Raw genomic sequence first — 14879 nt, forward strand, 5'->3', positions numbered from 1 at the left:
TCAGGCTAGAAAACCTACATTACCTTCCTAAGAAAAAATCTTTCTGAGCTCTTGTATATTTGATTTCCACATTGTACCTTTCTCTTTTTTAATCTCTTCCTAATTATAGCATTAAATTGAACAAGTGTTTCTACCTTCATTAAACAGATCAGAAGATACTGGCCTAATAGTAGTTAAGACGGGGAAAAGGGAAAAGAAGGTCAGGCTACATTTCTTGAGAGTTATTAGACTTTTTTTGAAAGTACATCAAAGCACAATGAAGGCATATTGAGCAGCCGAAGCATTCATTCTGGTGTTTGCTTTTGACTGCTTTTTTTTTTTCCTCCTAGAGTGTTCTAGCATTACTTTTTCAGTTCAGCACTTTCCAGTTTAAATATGTATTTTTCAGTTACTTGAGGCAGCCGGTTTATACTGTTATGGATAAATTTATGATGATGGCCTTGGTTTTTTAAATTTTTTTCATCTTGCTCTTCTTGGAACTGAGCAGTTATATTTTCACCACTATATTTTATTGCGTTCTGAAATTGCATAATTCAATGATAGGTTTGAGATATACAAATGAAACTGAATTGAAATGAGGCCTGGTAAGTGTACAAGTGTATGAGAAATAAAAGGATGTGAATTATCTTGTGAATCAAGATAAACAGAACAGTTTTAAATTTACTGCCTAACCAGCAGCATCACGCGGTGCTTTCTGCGCCAGATAATCCAGTCCAAGGGAGTTATTTCCCAGGGAGTGAGGGCTGCATGATGTATCTCGATTAACAGACGAGAGAAAATAGTCTCAAGCCCTTAACAAGTTATTTAATAACTTACTTGATTCATAGCCCAAAATGCATAAAGCCAGTATTAAATAAGTCTAATTTTTTTAGAGTTGGATAAACCTTGGATGTGTCTTATCTATTGTCTTTCCAGTGCTGCTCTGCTTCCAGTATGGAGGTCAGTAAGACAGGGGTAGGGAATGGAGCATTAAGAAAGTTGGGTTTGATGGTTAAAATTGTGACATCTGAAGAAAACTGAATTTTCTACCTCTTTTGCCATTCTTGTCTGTTGTTTCACAGTGGTGTGTTTTTATCAGGCCAACACGTCATGTTTTTTGTGTGCTTTTCACATACCGCTTCCCATGATGAGTATTTCGGTATCATTTCCCTTTTTGGGCTGTCTGCAAATAATCTACCGCAGGTTTTGTTCACCACTCCTTTAAATGTCTTCTGTGTGCCTGATCATCAGTTGTCTGGGATTAAGCCTGGTTTGGAGAGAACTAATATTTTTGTGGATCCTGCTGTTTGCTGGAAATGCACAGCTGAAGACCCCAAAAGGGCTGGCAATCAGAAATCCTACCAGAAAAGTGGGTTTTTCAAGGCACTATAACAGATCCTTTTGCCATGCTGCCACTGGTATTACTTGCAGGGAAGTAGACCTTTCTGTGACTAATCCTGTAGAACATCTTGAGTGCTGTGCACTTCAGAAAAAAAGATTAATAAGATTCTTACAAAAATACTAACATTATTAAGAAAACTGAAGGCTGGAGGACAAGACCAGCATAAACCAGAGCCACAAGGAGATACATCAGTCAATAGGGCTATTGAGATTTATACCAGTTCAGCATCTGTTGTGATATTAAGATGAGGAAGCCTAAATATCCCAGGGAACCAGTCTTGTAAGATGGGTTGGTTTGTTCACTCTGATTAATGCCTTGCAGGTTCAACATTCAGTATTAACTAAAGGTGGGAATTGCAATTGTAAGTGCAAATATATATTACTGCTTTGGAATACTATTTCCCTGGTGATTTCATCAGAAAAATTCTGTGTACACAGATGTGAATTATCAGTAATAAATGTATGTCATGGGTCAGAATTTCTTTTCCAAAAGAGAGTAGTTTAAGGGGTTTCGTTTCTAAAAACATATATTTTTTTAGATAGGTTATTAGTGTTTTGAAAGCGAAGGAATGGGAAGAAAAGAAATGGATGAAAATGGCAAAAGTTTTGTCTTGTTTTTGTGAACTCACAAACAAGTTAAGCATGTTATCTTTGGTAACAATTGGGAGAAAATCAGTAAAAAGCAGAAGAGCTACTATCTTACAGCTGGGATACCATTCATCCATTTATTTCATCCGATCTATAGCTCAGAAGTTCACTTGGCAGCCAAGCTTTGCATTTCACAGCCCTGTAGGACTTTTTCAGGGTCAGCTGCCATTTACGTGTTGTATACTTTCGTGTTGGAAGGAAGATCCTCTCCCAAAGCACAGTCTCAAGGTGGACCCCAGCTGTTCGCGAGAAGGGCCGGTATGGGGCATGCTGATGAACTGCTGTACCTGCTAGATTGAAGACACACTTCATGGAGACAGGCTTTCTTGCTGGCAGTTGCAACGTTTGCCACAGCATTGAGAGAGTTTGGAAGATTGAAGAGAGCATGTCTGATTACAGCTTGTGGAAGCATCAAGAAACAGCTGTGCATTGAATGTGACCAATGCTTCCTTTCTTAAATTAACATCAAAATTCTCACGGTGCGCTGACTGTTTTCTCGGTCAGCTAAGATTGCTGCTGATACCTCTAGTTCAGGAAAATTTTTGGAGAAGGACTGGTGTCACAAAACACTGTCCCTAACGGCAGATGAAGTTCAGTGTGCACTCTTAAGAGCAGCAGAAGTTTTGTATTGTGTTTGATACCACACAATACCACCTCTGTGCTTTCAGTAAAATAGGGGGGTTTTGCATGTTTTTCCAGTTGCATTTTAGGCTTTGGGTATAACGTAATATTAACTGGAGGCTTACCTGGTTCAAGTAACAGCCTCAAAGGAGCAATCTAAAGCACTGGTCTCAGGGCCAGCATCAAGAGGCACGTCCCTGCCACAGCAGCCTCCCTGCCCTGCCTTGGTTGTGTATTTTGGGACACGGAGGGCTCAGCTCTACCCTTGGCTGTCTGGCAGAAGCTCTGTGCAGCATGGCCACCCCCGGAAGGGCATGGGAAGGAGGTACCCATCCACTTTGTGGAAGAAATCTGTGTTTGGTTGTTACTGTGCTCATAATCAGTATTTATATCCAGGCACTGCAGTTATGCGGCTCAGGATAAACAAACAGGTGTCATGCTGTGTCATCTTGCTAGATAAATAGATTTTACAGTATAGTGCCTAAGTTTTCTGGTAAAGCAAAAGGTCTTCCTATCTCCTGTTTTGCCGTCTGTGCACAAGAGGTGTGTTGCCCACCTGGGCTGAAGCAGTGAGGAGCCTCCACCCTGTGCTGGATTCGGGAGAACACAAATGAGAATGAGACAGTGGGGCATTGGCTTTCAGACCAGCTTCTCGTGTTGCTTGAAAACTGGGTGACTTCAACTCAGTGATGGCTCCGTGTGTGTTCTTCACACTTCTGTTGTTGTCCCATCAGGATGTACTTTTAGAGCAGTTTTGCTGTCATGATGGAGTGATTGTTTTTCTTTCTATGGTGGCAAAATGGCATAGGGACCCTCTCTCTTCCCCCCTGCTGAACCCTTTTGTGGTTTTGGTTGGGTGTTTTTTTTTTTTTAATTTATTTTCGTTTGTTCTTCAATATCCACACCCCTATCAGGGTTATCAACCAGGTAACATTTTAGTGAAGCATTTGGCAGGGCCAAACAGGGGCATAGTTTGAACTAAATAGCAGAATAGCAACTTGTAACTCCTAATGTGTTCAGAGAACCTGCAAAGCTTCAGTGTGTAGATTGGAAGAAATCAAAAGTCCACTTTCATCAGAGGATTACAGCAGAGAAACTCTGAGTGTGGTTTCTACTGCTGTCCAATGCAAACATATTAGCTGTTTTTCATCTGTCTTGCACGCAGATTATTCAGCAGTCCGTGGCATGTGGGGCTGTTTTTTTTTAATGCGTACGTCGTTTCATTTCTTTTATGTGGTTCTCTAACCACAAGCTGGTTTTAAGCCATTGGGACCAGGCCACTTTCCAGATACCTAGCTGTTGGACACTAGATCAACGCGAGCTGGAATGTCATCTCCGTCCATAGAAAGCAGCGATATGCACTGTTGTTCCTGGAGTTTATTTGAGGTTATATAAGTGTGTTATGGAATAAACGGTCCTAGCTTCAGCGGTGTTCCACCGAGTTTGCTGTGAGGCAGCAGGTGGAATTGCCTTACTGCTTTCCACAGTGTATGAACTTGCTGTTTGCCACTAGGGATGGAAACCTGGCTGTGGCGTATGCACACGGCTGTGAGATCAGAAGTTCGGAGCAAAGAAATTAAATTCTGAGTACAACTATAATGTATTTAGCCATGTTGACATCTTACATTTTCATGATATACATGTATGTATATATATTTTTATTAAATTTTCATTGTCTTTGTTTTGCTAATATTCGCTGTATTTAGGAGTTAGGTGGGCATCAGAACCGTTGCAAAATGCTCAGGTTCTGCTGATCTTGCCTGTCTTGCTGTCAGTGGCCATTTCAGTGTATGAGCCACTGAGGTTTTGTAAGCTTCTCTGAGCTTTTTACATGTGCCTCATAACTAATACTGCAGGTTAAAAGTTATTGTTAAAAAATAAAAAATGCAGTTAATTACTTTAGCTATAAATCATCCAAGCAGGAAATAAAAAAAAATGCTAGGTTGTGAACCGTCAAATTTCAGTAAATGGTTGTTCCTTCTTACTTTGATAAAATTATTCATGGAAATAGAAAGGACTGAGAGGAAAATACCAAATTAGAATTTAATTTGTGTTTAAAATTATTATGGAAATGTTTTCCACTCCCTCCTGCTACTTCTGTTTGGTTTTTGTTTTTTTTTTTAACTTCATATAAATTGAAAGATCAGTTTTTATGTCAAAGCTGTTCTTCAAAATGGGGCAGAAGTAGTAGATTAAAATTCAGCTGTAGCCTTGAGGCTTCAGCATGATAAGGGCAGTCATATTAGCTATCTGGTGGCATGTTTATCATCCAGTAGACATTTTGTGATGACTACAGCGATTCAAGGGATGGGGAAAAAATCGGACTGTATTTAGAATCTTTTATAAATTTTTCACTGAAACTTGTATCGCTTTGTGAACCAGAAAAGCCTTCCATTAAAAGCAGATGTTCGATGTGCTACCCTTGAGGGGCTAGCATGAGAAGATGAAGGCAGACAGTGATCATTGCTCTTTTGCTTGCTTTTTTGTTTAGTGGAAGCGATACTCATTGCAATTCTCCTCTCTCTAGGTGGTTTGTTTTGGATGCAGAAACAAGGGATCTGGTTTCGATACACACTGATGGCAACGAACAGCTCTCAGTGATGCGCTACTCAGTAGGTAGGCAGACTTGTACATTCAGAATAATTGCTGATAAATGAGATGTCTGTTCTGTTAATCGGTGCTTAAACTACTCCCCAGTCCCTAGAAAAGGAAGAGCTTTGAAAAAAAATCGTCTAAGATGCTTAATATATAACTGAATACTTGGTTACAGATTTCTTTGTGTATGCTAAATCTTGGAGTTTTGTAACTGCAAACATTACAGTCACGTTTCCTTCACGTTGAACTGTACTGTAATAATAAATGTCAGCTTTGCTCCCAGAAAAATTAAAAGTGCTTGAACTAAATATGTTGACAGGTTAAGAGAAAAGTCTGTACAAAAGCTTAGTATTTCAGCGATATTTCAATATACTTCTTAGTTAATTCTCAGGTTTATTAATACAAAACCATAAAACTAAGCTCAGGTCTGTCTGAAACTCGGAGCTGTTTTTTAAGTATTTGCTATGGGATTACATGGAGTCCAAGCCAGTACTGAGTCTCCTCTTCGGACGTGACATGACAGATCATCAGAGGCTGACTCCTCTCTGTTAAAACTGGATGGGAGAACACTCTTGTAAATCTGTTTCTTATTCGGTTTTGGACAACATGCCATGTCAGTGGGCAAATGTTCCTCTGCTGCTGCCACATCTGCCTGTGCGCAGCAATTTATTTTAAAGCACCAATGTTCATTGACGCTAGAGGCGTTTGATCGTGATTCAAGGCAACTCTTGTCCACATACATTTTTTTTTTTTAAATGGAGACAACATGGGTTAGAAAACTGCTTATAATGTTTGAAAGCTCCACTTCTTCTTTTAGACATTATTTATTGCTGATTTATATGCAGTCCCCCCCTCCAAAGCTAACGATAGAGTATATCCGTTCTGCATTTTTGTGATGCAGAAAAATCAAGCCTGCCTGCTGTTGACAATTTCCAGAAATCCAGTGCAATCTGAGGATTTATACCCTGTCCATTGGACACTTAAAAAAGCAAAAGTGAATGAAACTTGCCCAAAAAACATACCCACAAAGTAAACAGATACTGACTGAAAACAACCTAATGTAAACAGCTATGTATCCTTAAATACAATTCGTAAGCCAGTAGTTTAATTGAGACTATTGTCTTAGTGATAAATCTGAATCAAAATTTGGAAAACGAACATTCTGTAATTTATATCAAATATTTTTGTGTTGTAGATGGCACCTTTACTTGCAGTTGGATCCCTGACAACTTTATTTACCTCTACGTAGTAACAGAAAATGGAAGAAAGTATAGCAGATATGGAAAATGCACTGTAAGTTTTGGGAAGTAAATACTAATCAGCAGTTCTTGCATTTTGATGTTATACATACACTAAGATATTAAGCAGTGGGACTCTCGCCGGGTTGGTTGCTTTGCTGTTTTAGTTTTGATTGTAGGTTTCATGGGTTTTTTTTTCAGCATTTGATTGATTTTTAAACTTCAGTCTGATAGTTACTCGCAAACATTAGTGTTAGGTGAACGCTTCTGCATCAAATATGACTAATTTTCTCAGACTATTCACTTTTTCTTTGAAACGGGAAATTAGCAGTAAGATGGCAAAATGCCTTGTACCTATATGCTGAAACTCTTTCAGGGAAAATACTACACTTGTTTGGGGGTATTTCCCCTATGGTAAGGTACTCCTTGGACCAACATAACATTACATGGTGACATTTCATTAGAATATGTAATTTTGGAGGTTGCAAAAAACTCACCGTTTGCAGCTGTAGTTGTAACTACAAAATTTGGAATTGAGGGATATGTTAACAATAGATTTCTGGCACAGGGTAAATAAATGTAAGTGTACCACGAGTGGTGGACTTTATATTAGTCCTTACATGTACACAAGGTTGTCTGAGTGCTAAAAAGACATCCTTTTTTTTTCCTTAAGTGTTTAGTTATCTGACATCCTGGCCTTAGGTTCAGCTATCTCTTTAGGTTAGTAGTAGAATATTTACATAAAGAAACATCTGAACCTTAATGGGATTTGCAAATGATATCATAAGAATAGGTTCACATTTGACATGTGAAATGTGCTTTTAAGGAATGTATCCCCCGCTCAAAACAATTTTCATGTGTTTGTCACCAATTGCATTTATTTAGTCTTAAAAATAAGAGAACTCCTCAAGATGCTTTGTTAATTTGAAAATGGGAGGTAAGGGGACCATAAGGCTAAATCGTGGGGATTTTTTTTAATTTCTAAGATTTTTTTTTTTTTTAAATTATTATTATTATTTTTCTACAACCTCTGATGCAAGAGTTGCAGTGGAAACAGTTAGGGGGAAACAAACAGGCAATAGCCAGTCCTTTAGTGCTGTGTATGGTGTCTTTGAGAGATTTATGCCCATCATTTGGCTGAGGATGCCCTGCACTGCTAGAGAATGGGGGTCCGGAGCAGCCTGGGTCCAGCTGCTGCTGGGGGCATGGGGCTGCCAGGGCGGTCAGCAGCGGTGGGTTTGCTCTGTCCCTGTGGTGTGCAGGCTGGCAGCAAGGGCTCGGCGCTGCCATGGGATGCGGCTGGGTGGAGAGGCTGTTGGGTGTGCTGGAGACTCCTTGATGGCAGGGTTATGGTGCAGGGTGAGCCAGGGCATCCTGCAGCCCTCAAGCCAGGGTAGTGATGGGGTTAGCTGTGATAGCACAACGGTTGTGAGATGAAAAATGAGGTCTGCAGCATTCCCGGGGATCTCAGGCAGTGGGGAGATCAGGGAGGTCAGACTGGGGGCCCAGTGGGGCTGGTGGGGATGGCAGCAGAAGGCTGCGCCTCAGTACAGCATTTCACCCCATCACTTATTTTTTAACCATAAAAGATAAAATCACTTAGATATGGCTAATCTCAACATATGTAATACTCAGCTTACTATGTACTTCAAGGTCTCTGTGAGCTCTTTGAAGATGTATGAGATCATTTATTTCTGTATATCATATGTATTATGTATCAGGAGAGCGCATATTGTAATTTAAACCAGCATCTGGATGTCTGTCTGTCCCTCTGCCAAGGCAGGAAGGAGGTTTGTAAAAATTGGGAAGGGAGAAATTAGCGTTGTTATACTCAGGCAGAAGCGTTAAGGCTTCAAAGCAGATTTCTGTTAACCTTTTTTTTTCAGTCTGAGTGACTGCGTGTAGAAGCTGAAATTAGCAGCCTGGTTTCTGTCGGGGCTGAGCTCCCCTGACCCTTCCAGCTTGTGCAGAAGGCAGCAGCACGTTAGCTGACCAGAGCGAACACTGCCAATCAAGTTTCACATGCCCCGCGCCTCCCCTTTGCAGCCTGCCAGCACGCTGGCAGGTCGGTACCAGCTTGATGCTAAGCAGGGAGACACACAGGCACGCTGGGGACCCGGAGCGCTCTCCTGGCCGGTGCTTGGGCGCTGGCACCACATCCTTCTGGCGTTCTTCTGTCATTCAGTAGCCTCACGGGCGACCTCCAAGTAGAATGACTCAGTCCTGCTGGTAGTCAGCATCTGGTTGTTTCTTCCAACTTGAGTACATTATTTGAATACTTTCAGAAGGATTTTATCTATTGAACCAGCATCAGCTTGTGCATAAGGGCTGTATGCCCACTATTACGTTTAAATCCCCTTTTGGTCACAACCAGGCTTGCTGCTGCTGCCAGAGGGGCCAGTCTCTGGCCTGTGTTTCCACAGTGAGGGATGGTGTTGGTTGTGATCAGAAAGAATTTCAGATGAGCTGAAACAACCGTTTCGACTTGTGCAGCTGTTTTTTGAGGGCTCCAGCTATGCAGACAGCAATGTGAAGGTATGGGCTGGGGTATGAACTTCCAGCGTGTCAGCAGCTCCAGGGTAGCTGGCGCTGTCTCTGTTTGCCTTACATCAGAGCTATCTGTTAGCAAAGGAGAAGCAAGTGTCGTGCATTTACCGAGGGCTGTGGGGCAAAAGCTGCATGGACAGCCACGCTGAAGTATTTCATACACTGGACTTAACCTGAAATAATTAGTATGCCCATCCTATAGGCTGTGGGCATGTCGACCCTTGCACCACTTAAATCTGACACAGATGAACGTTGCCAGTGAAGGAGAGGGTTTTCATTTAGTCAGATAGTTTATTAGCCAGTGATAATATGAATAATTACATTCATTGTATATAAAGGTACAGAAAAGCTAAGAGTAAAATGTTGCCATATCAGTCAGCAGCTACCAAAGAAAGATTTTAATAGAAAATGGGATCGTCCTATTGAAATTATTACGAAAATGTTATGTTCCAGTTCATCGTTCGGTGATCACTTGCCTGAAGGGATTTTGCAGCATGGAGCCCCCTGGCCAATTGCTTTGTTCCCTCCCCCGCCGCCCCCAGGAATTTTAACAGCTGCCAAATGTCTGGCAGGATTTAGTAAATGACTGACCAACTCTTTTCCATGTTGGAGTTCGCTTGCAAATTTGAAGACTTGGAAAATAAGGGATGGGGGAGAAAAAATCCTAGCCAATTGTGCATTTATTTTTTTTCTCAAAATACCAAGTTTGCATGTCGATATCATATATCCCACCTGTGACTGCAAAGCAGTTATGTCAATACACAGTTCCTCTGCTTGAGGCAGAGACTGGCTCATAAGTAAATAAATCTTAAAGGCTAGCTTTTCTCCTGAATGTTTTCCCAGTCTCTCACAGAGGACCTGGGGACAGGGAGACAGACAGGGGTATATTTCTACGTGTACTTCTGGAAGCAATCAGCATCTCTTAGAGTCCTCTGTAGAGGAAGTTGGCGTGGTGGGTGGCGCAGCAACACGTGCAGTGCTCCAGTGAGGCCCTGGCACGGCGGGTGCAGGCTGGGCCAAGGGACCTTGCGGGGGGCCAAAGGACACCGTCTTTGCAATGCCCACCGAGAAAGGGAGGTGAATTCACACCTGTCAGTCAAGAAGTGGCGTTTTGTTGCTGGTGGAATGACTAGGAAGGGGAGAAAATTTATGGTCTTACAAGGGGAAGAGGAGCAGTAAGAAGAAATTGAAGGATGGAAGAAGAAAAGAGTGAAATGGACATCACTTTTATTAATTTCCTACCCTTTCCTCTACAGAGAAATAATTTATTCCTGCCTTATACAAATTTGCAGTTTCCCTGGAGCCTCTCATGTCTTTATTATTATTATTTCTACCAACAAAAAAGTTCGTGCACAGGAAAAATGTTCTGCCCAGCTACATTTAGCTTCTCCCTCAAAAATAAAGATGAGTGTTTAGCCCTCAGTGTGCTCTTGATGGTGATAACTAAGCAATTAGGCCAAAGTGTTTTGTTCTTATGTAGATGACCCTGTGCCAATAGGGAAGACTCCTTTCGAAGCTGGCGCTAACATGCATCCAGAGTAAGAAGCACAGCAGAAACTTTCAGAAAGCTTACAAGGATATTCTTGTAACACCAGTCCTTGATCTTGTAGCTTTACATGGTGGTTCTTAACCGAGGTATCCTAAGTTTTTAGGGTGAGCAAAGGTTATTTAAATGTGCATGCATTTAACGGAAATTATTTTGAATGGATAGAGAAATAACATGAGTCCTATCTGTCACTTTTCTTTTGGCATCTAAAAGTGATCCTCTGCAAGTTACTTGCCTTTCTCAATTAGTAGCAATGTATACTTTCTTCATTCAAGTAGAAATGTGAGTTAACCTGTATTTTAGCAATGTACCTTTTAGGAGTAAATTGTTCTGGGGTCTGAGAGGGACGACATTCTTTACAAGTGAAGAATCTACCATGTGGTGGGAGAGGCACGATGCCCAGCCTGCATTTGTTTAGCTTAGTGAGCATGGCACTGGGGAGTAAGGAGCCTTTAAAGGAGCACAAGTGGATTGCGGCAGACCTGGGGTGATTGAGGAGGTGCTTTTTTGCTATTAGCTGTCCCATCTGTGGGTGCAACTTCTGCTTCTGTTTGAATTAAAATACACGTTTCACACTGGTGTTACTGCATTCTTCTCCAGGGACATTCCAGCTATATTACACACCTTGACTGGTCCCCAGACAACAAGTATATAATGTCAAACTCAGGAGACTATGAAATATTATACTGTAAGTATGAAATTAAATCCACTGGAAACAGAAGTATGTATTAGCTGTCAGAATATTTAGAAGAGTGTGTTTGATCAGGACTGTACAAAATGCTTACTGACAAAGGAACCAGTTTGAACTTGTGTAACCTGATATCTTGATGTTATTCAGAGCTGTGTATTACCTAATGGCAATGCCAAATACAGCTTACTTCTTTACAAGGTCATAAATCAGTTTAACAGCGTAGAATTTACAGAACAAGTGGTGCTACGTTTTGATGTTGGCCCAAAGTTCCGTAGATTGAAAATAATATATACAGTTGTCTAATTAGTGTCAACAGTACCAGTTATTTTGGGGGAATAAAAAACAGTGGGTCTGTGCCTCTGTTCTGGGGTTTCTTTCTTTAAACTTTATCTTGGCTGGTGGTGTTAAAAACTAAGCAAAGCAATAATACTACTTTAATGAGTTAGTGGTAATAATGTTTTTGTGTTTGTCTTTTTTTAATATGTGAAAATATGAATTTAAAAGATAGTGGTTATGTCAAAAGTTCAACTTGCATAGTGCATATCAGTCTGGTTTTAAATTGTTTTTTTTGTATTCTTGTCTTCCTGTGGCCTTAACTAGATCCAAGGGGTTGTAGTTCTGTTCCTCTACAGGCAAGAAGAGCCATCAGTTTAAGTATCTGTCACCTTAACATGTTTTTTATGCCTGTCACAACTTATGTTTAAAATCTGGATAGTGCGGTATCTCAATCTACCGAAAGGAAGTGTTGGTGTTTATAATTGCCTGTATAGGGAAGTAAAGAGCCGTGACCCATTAGTACTGGGCTGGTGTATTGAAAGATGGACAGTCTTTTGGGAAACAATCTTTCCTTTCCTAGCTAGAAGTTGAAAAGCAGTCTAAGGCTTCTCTGGCAGTAGTTTCTCACTGTTTTAAAAGCAGAGCTTCCTGAATGATTGATTGAATTTTAGCACATCAGTGGAGCTGGTAGGAAGGAGAAATTATTCTATTACAGACTCTTAAAGCATTTTGTAGAGTAGGTAGCAGGGGACCCAAGCTGCAGGGAAGTGTTTTTGAGGTACGCTGATCTGAAAAGGGAAATGAGAAGTAAATGTGACTCTTAAATACCAAGCGAAGCTTCAAGTATCTGGAATTTGATAAAGGTACTGGTCTGTCTTTGCCTCTACAGTGTTATTCCAGCTTGGTTTTAAGATGCATTTATTTACTGTCTTAGCACCTTCAAAGAGCACATATGTAAATACAAAATTATATGGCATAACTCATCATTCACTTTTTTTTACAGGGGACATTCCAAGTGGCTGTAAGCTAATCAGGAATCGTTCTGACTGTAAGGATATAGATTGGACGACATACACTTGTGTGCTAGGCTTCCAGGTGTTTGGTAAGCACCATTTAACTTGCTTTTAAGCTGTTCACCCTGTGCTTTTGTGTTTTCTTTTGCTTCAGTTTGTCATTAGAAATGTGCTGTTAATGATTATTGAGGATGGTGATGAGATGACAGACCAAAGAGTCTGACCACAGTACTTGTCTGTGATACAGAGCACTGGATGCTCTATAGACAATGTGTAACTGATTTCTATTTAGTCTTGAAGTTTGGGATTTGATTTTTCTGCTGTCATTTCAGGCTACGAATTTTGGAGGCACTGAAGCAAAAAGCTGGTATTTTAAAATGCTCATATGGCACATGTGCATTCTCCTTTGCTTACCTTGTTTTGGGATAGGAACAAGGCTATGTGAGTGTAGGTTATAGTTCATGACTTAAAATCGTGACAGCACTTTGATACCTGTATCAAAGATGAGTAATATACACTGCTTCTAAAGAGTAAAAATGGTTTAAAGATTAAACAGGTTCTTTACCTAGTAGTTTATTTTTTAAATGTACGAAAAAATTTGCAAAGCTGACAGATCTGATTTTAATAGTGCAGTTTGAGACTATGGCCAAACAGTCCAGACTGCTTTTGCTGAAGACAGGTCTGTTGACCATAACTGAGGAGCACCTCTGTGGGTGGTTGAAAAGTATGGTTCAGCCTGTCAGTGTTGTGAAACCAAGTTGTGTGAGCAGGATGCTCAATGTCTCGCTTCCACCACTGAGATCAGATACCTGCCTCTGTTCTTCATGTAGGGAACATCAAAACCAGGTAAATCAGCAAATTTTTCAGAAGTGAGGGTTAGGTCTATAAATCTCTTCTTTACAGCTACTAGGAGTTCAACTTTGAATATCAGTTTATATGCAGGGTAGAAGAAAATCAGGTAAGTCTGAGTGCTTTCTGTAGCTTCTGACACCTGTCGTGCATATTTTAGGGCTGTCATGTGCTTAAAGAGCAAGTAGTCTCAAAGGATTGCAGTTGCGTTGTGGGCTAACACTGACACTCTTGTGTGGCATATTGATTGGGTGGAGGGCATTTGGTGCTTTATAACCAGGCTTGATTTCCTTTCTGGGTACCAAAGATCTGAGGCAGAGCAGGGAAAATAAAGGGGTCAGAGAGGGAAGCTGACTGGTTGATAAACTGCATAAGTATTTTTGATTTGTTTGGAGCTTGAGGTAGGTAGAAGAAATAAAAAGGAGTGTGCTGTTTCTGGAGCTGAATACTGTTGCTTATTGGTAGTTTGATGGAAATACTGGCTCCCATTAGCCTGAGAATTGTGAACTGGGTTGTGTACATGGTTGTTTTTATTCAGTCTGTCTGGGTGAAATAGAGAATGGATGGCTGTTTCCTCCTGATGCTCTGTGCAAGTAAGCCTAGGCTGACAAGGAATTGGTCCACAGCAGTTGTGTCCTCACTGTCTTTGCTACTGTGACTGAAATAATAGTGCAGCACAAATGCCTGTTTTTAAAATGGAGTATCAGAAGATTCAGGAGACACTAGAGAAAGTGAAAAGCAAAACTCTCTGACACAAATATGACGTCTTTTTCCAGGAGCAATGAAAAAACTTTGTAAGGACTGAATATTCCTTCTGGAATAGCCTTGGAGCTGAAGCTATTTTACATTTTATGCAGAGTACTTAAATCTGCCAGAAACGTGGAGGTAGCAGACAGTGGCTCTGTTGCTATTGAACTCTTATCACTATGTTTGGTGGCAGAGCAGGCAGAACAAGGGGAGCAGCTCTCTGAATCCCAGCACTTTCCCAGAAGTGTCCTTTACTCCTGACCTAAGGAGATGAGGTGTGGGAGTGCAGAAAGAGTTTGGTTTCACATCTAGACCATTGGCTTCATCTCTTGAACAGCTGTTTTGGATAGGAGCTACTGGTAACTGGGGCCAGGCTGGAGATGAGCAGCTCCCATAACCACTGTTTTGAGAAGACTTTTTACTTTTTATTCTTAAAAAGTGGATAAACATGCTGATCCTGTCTGCATTCGCTTTTGGATTAATACAAACTTTAACCACTCTGGATTAGGTTAAATTGGTCTCAACCGCTCTCAAAATCTTCAGCGTGCCAGAGGACCTGGGAGTGAAGTAGATAAAGCAGATAATGTGATGTTATTCTGGGGCAGAACAGAATATATTTAAACCTCCTAGCCAGGATTCATCATGCTTTAATTGTACATTGTCTGGTAGTCTGACACCCTTTGCAGAATCTTAAAATTATGGCTTGGTCTCAGACAAAGGCAAGTATT

At 40.8% G+C, this 14879-nt stretch overlaps 1 protein-coding gene across 1 annotated transcript in view; it reads left to right on the forward strand.

Moving 5' to 3' along the window:
* EML4 (EMAP like 4) overlaps positions 1–14879 on the forward strand; it is a 182996-nt gene that overhangs the window by 162495 nt on the left and 5622 nt on the right. The window contains exons 19-22 of the mRNA XM_068398931.1: positions 5177–5265; positions 6440–6537; positions 11176–11263; positions 12546–12644. Of these exons, the coding sequence (XP_068255032.1) occupies positions 5177–5265; positions 6440–6537; positions 11176–11263; positions 12546–12644 (374 nt within the window). The remainder of the gene's footprint in view (positions 1–5176; positions 5266–6439; positions 6538–11175; positions 11264–12545; positions 12645–14879) is intronic.

Source organism: Nyctibius grandis, chromosome 1, assembly GCF_013368605.1.
Source record: "Nyctibius grandis isolate bNycGra1 chromosome 1, bNycGra1.pri, whole genome shotgun sequence".
NCBI classification, from domain to species: domain Eukaryota; kingdom Metazoa; phylum Chordata; class Aves; order Nyctibiiformes; family Nyctibiidae; genus Nyctibius; species Nyctibius grandis.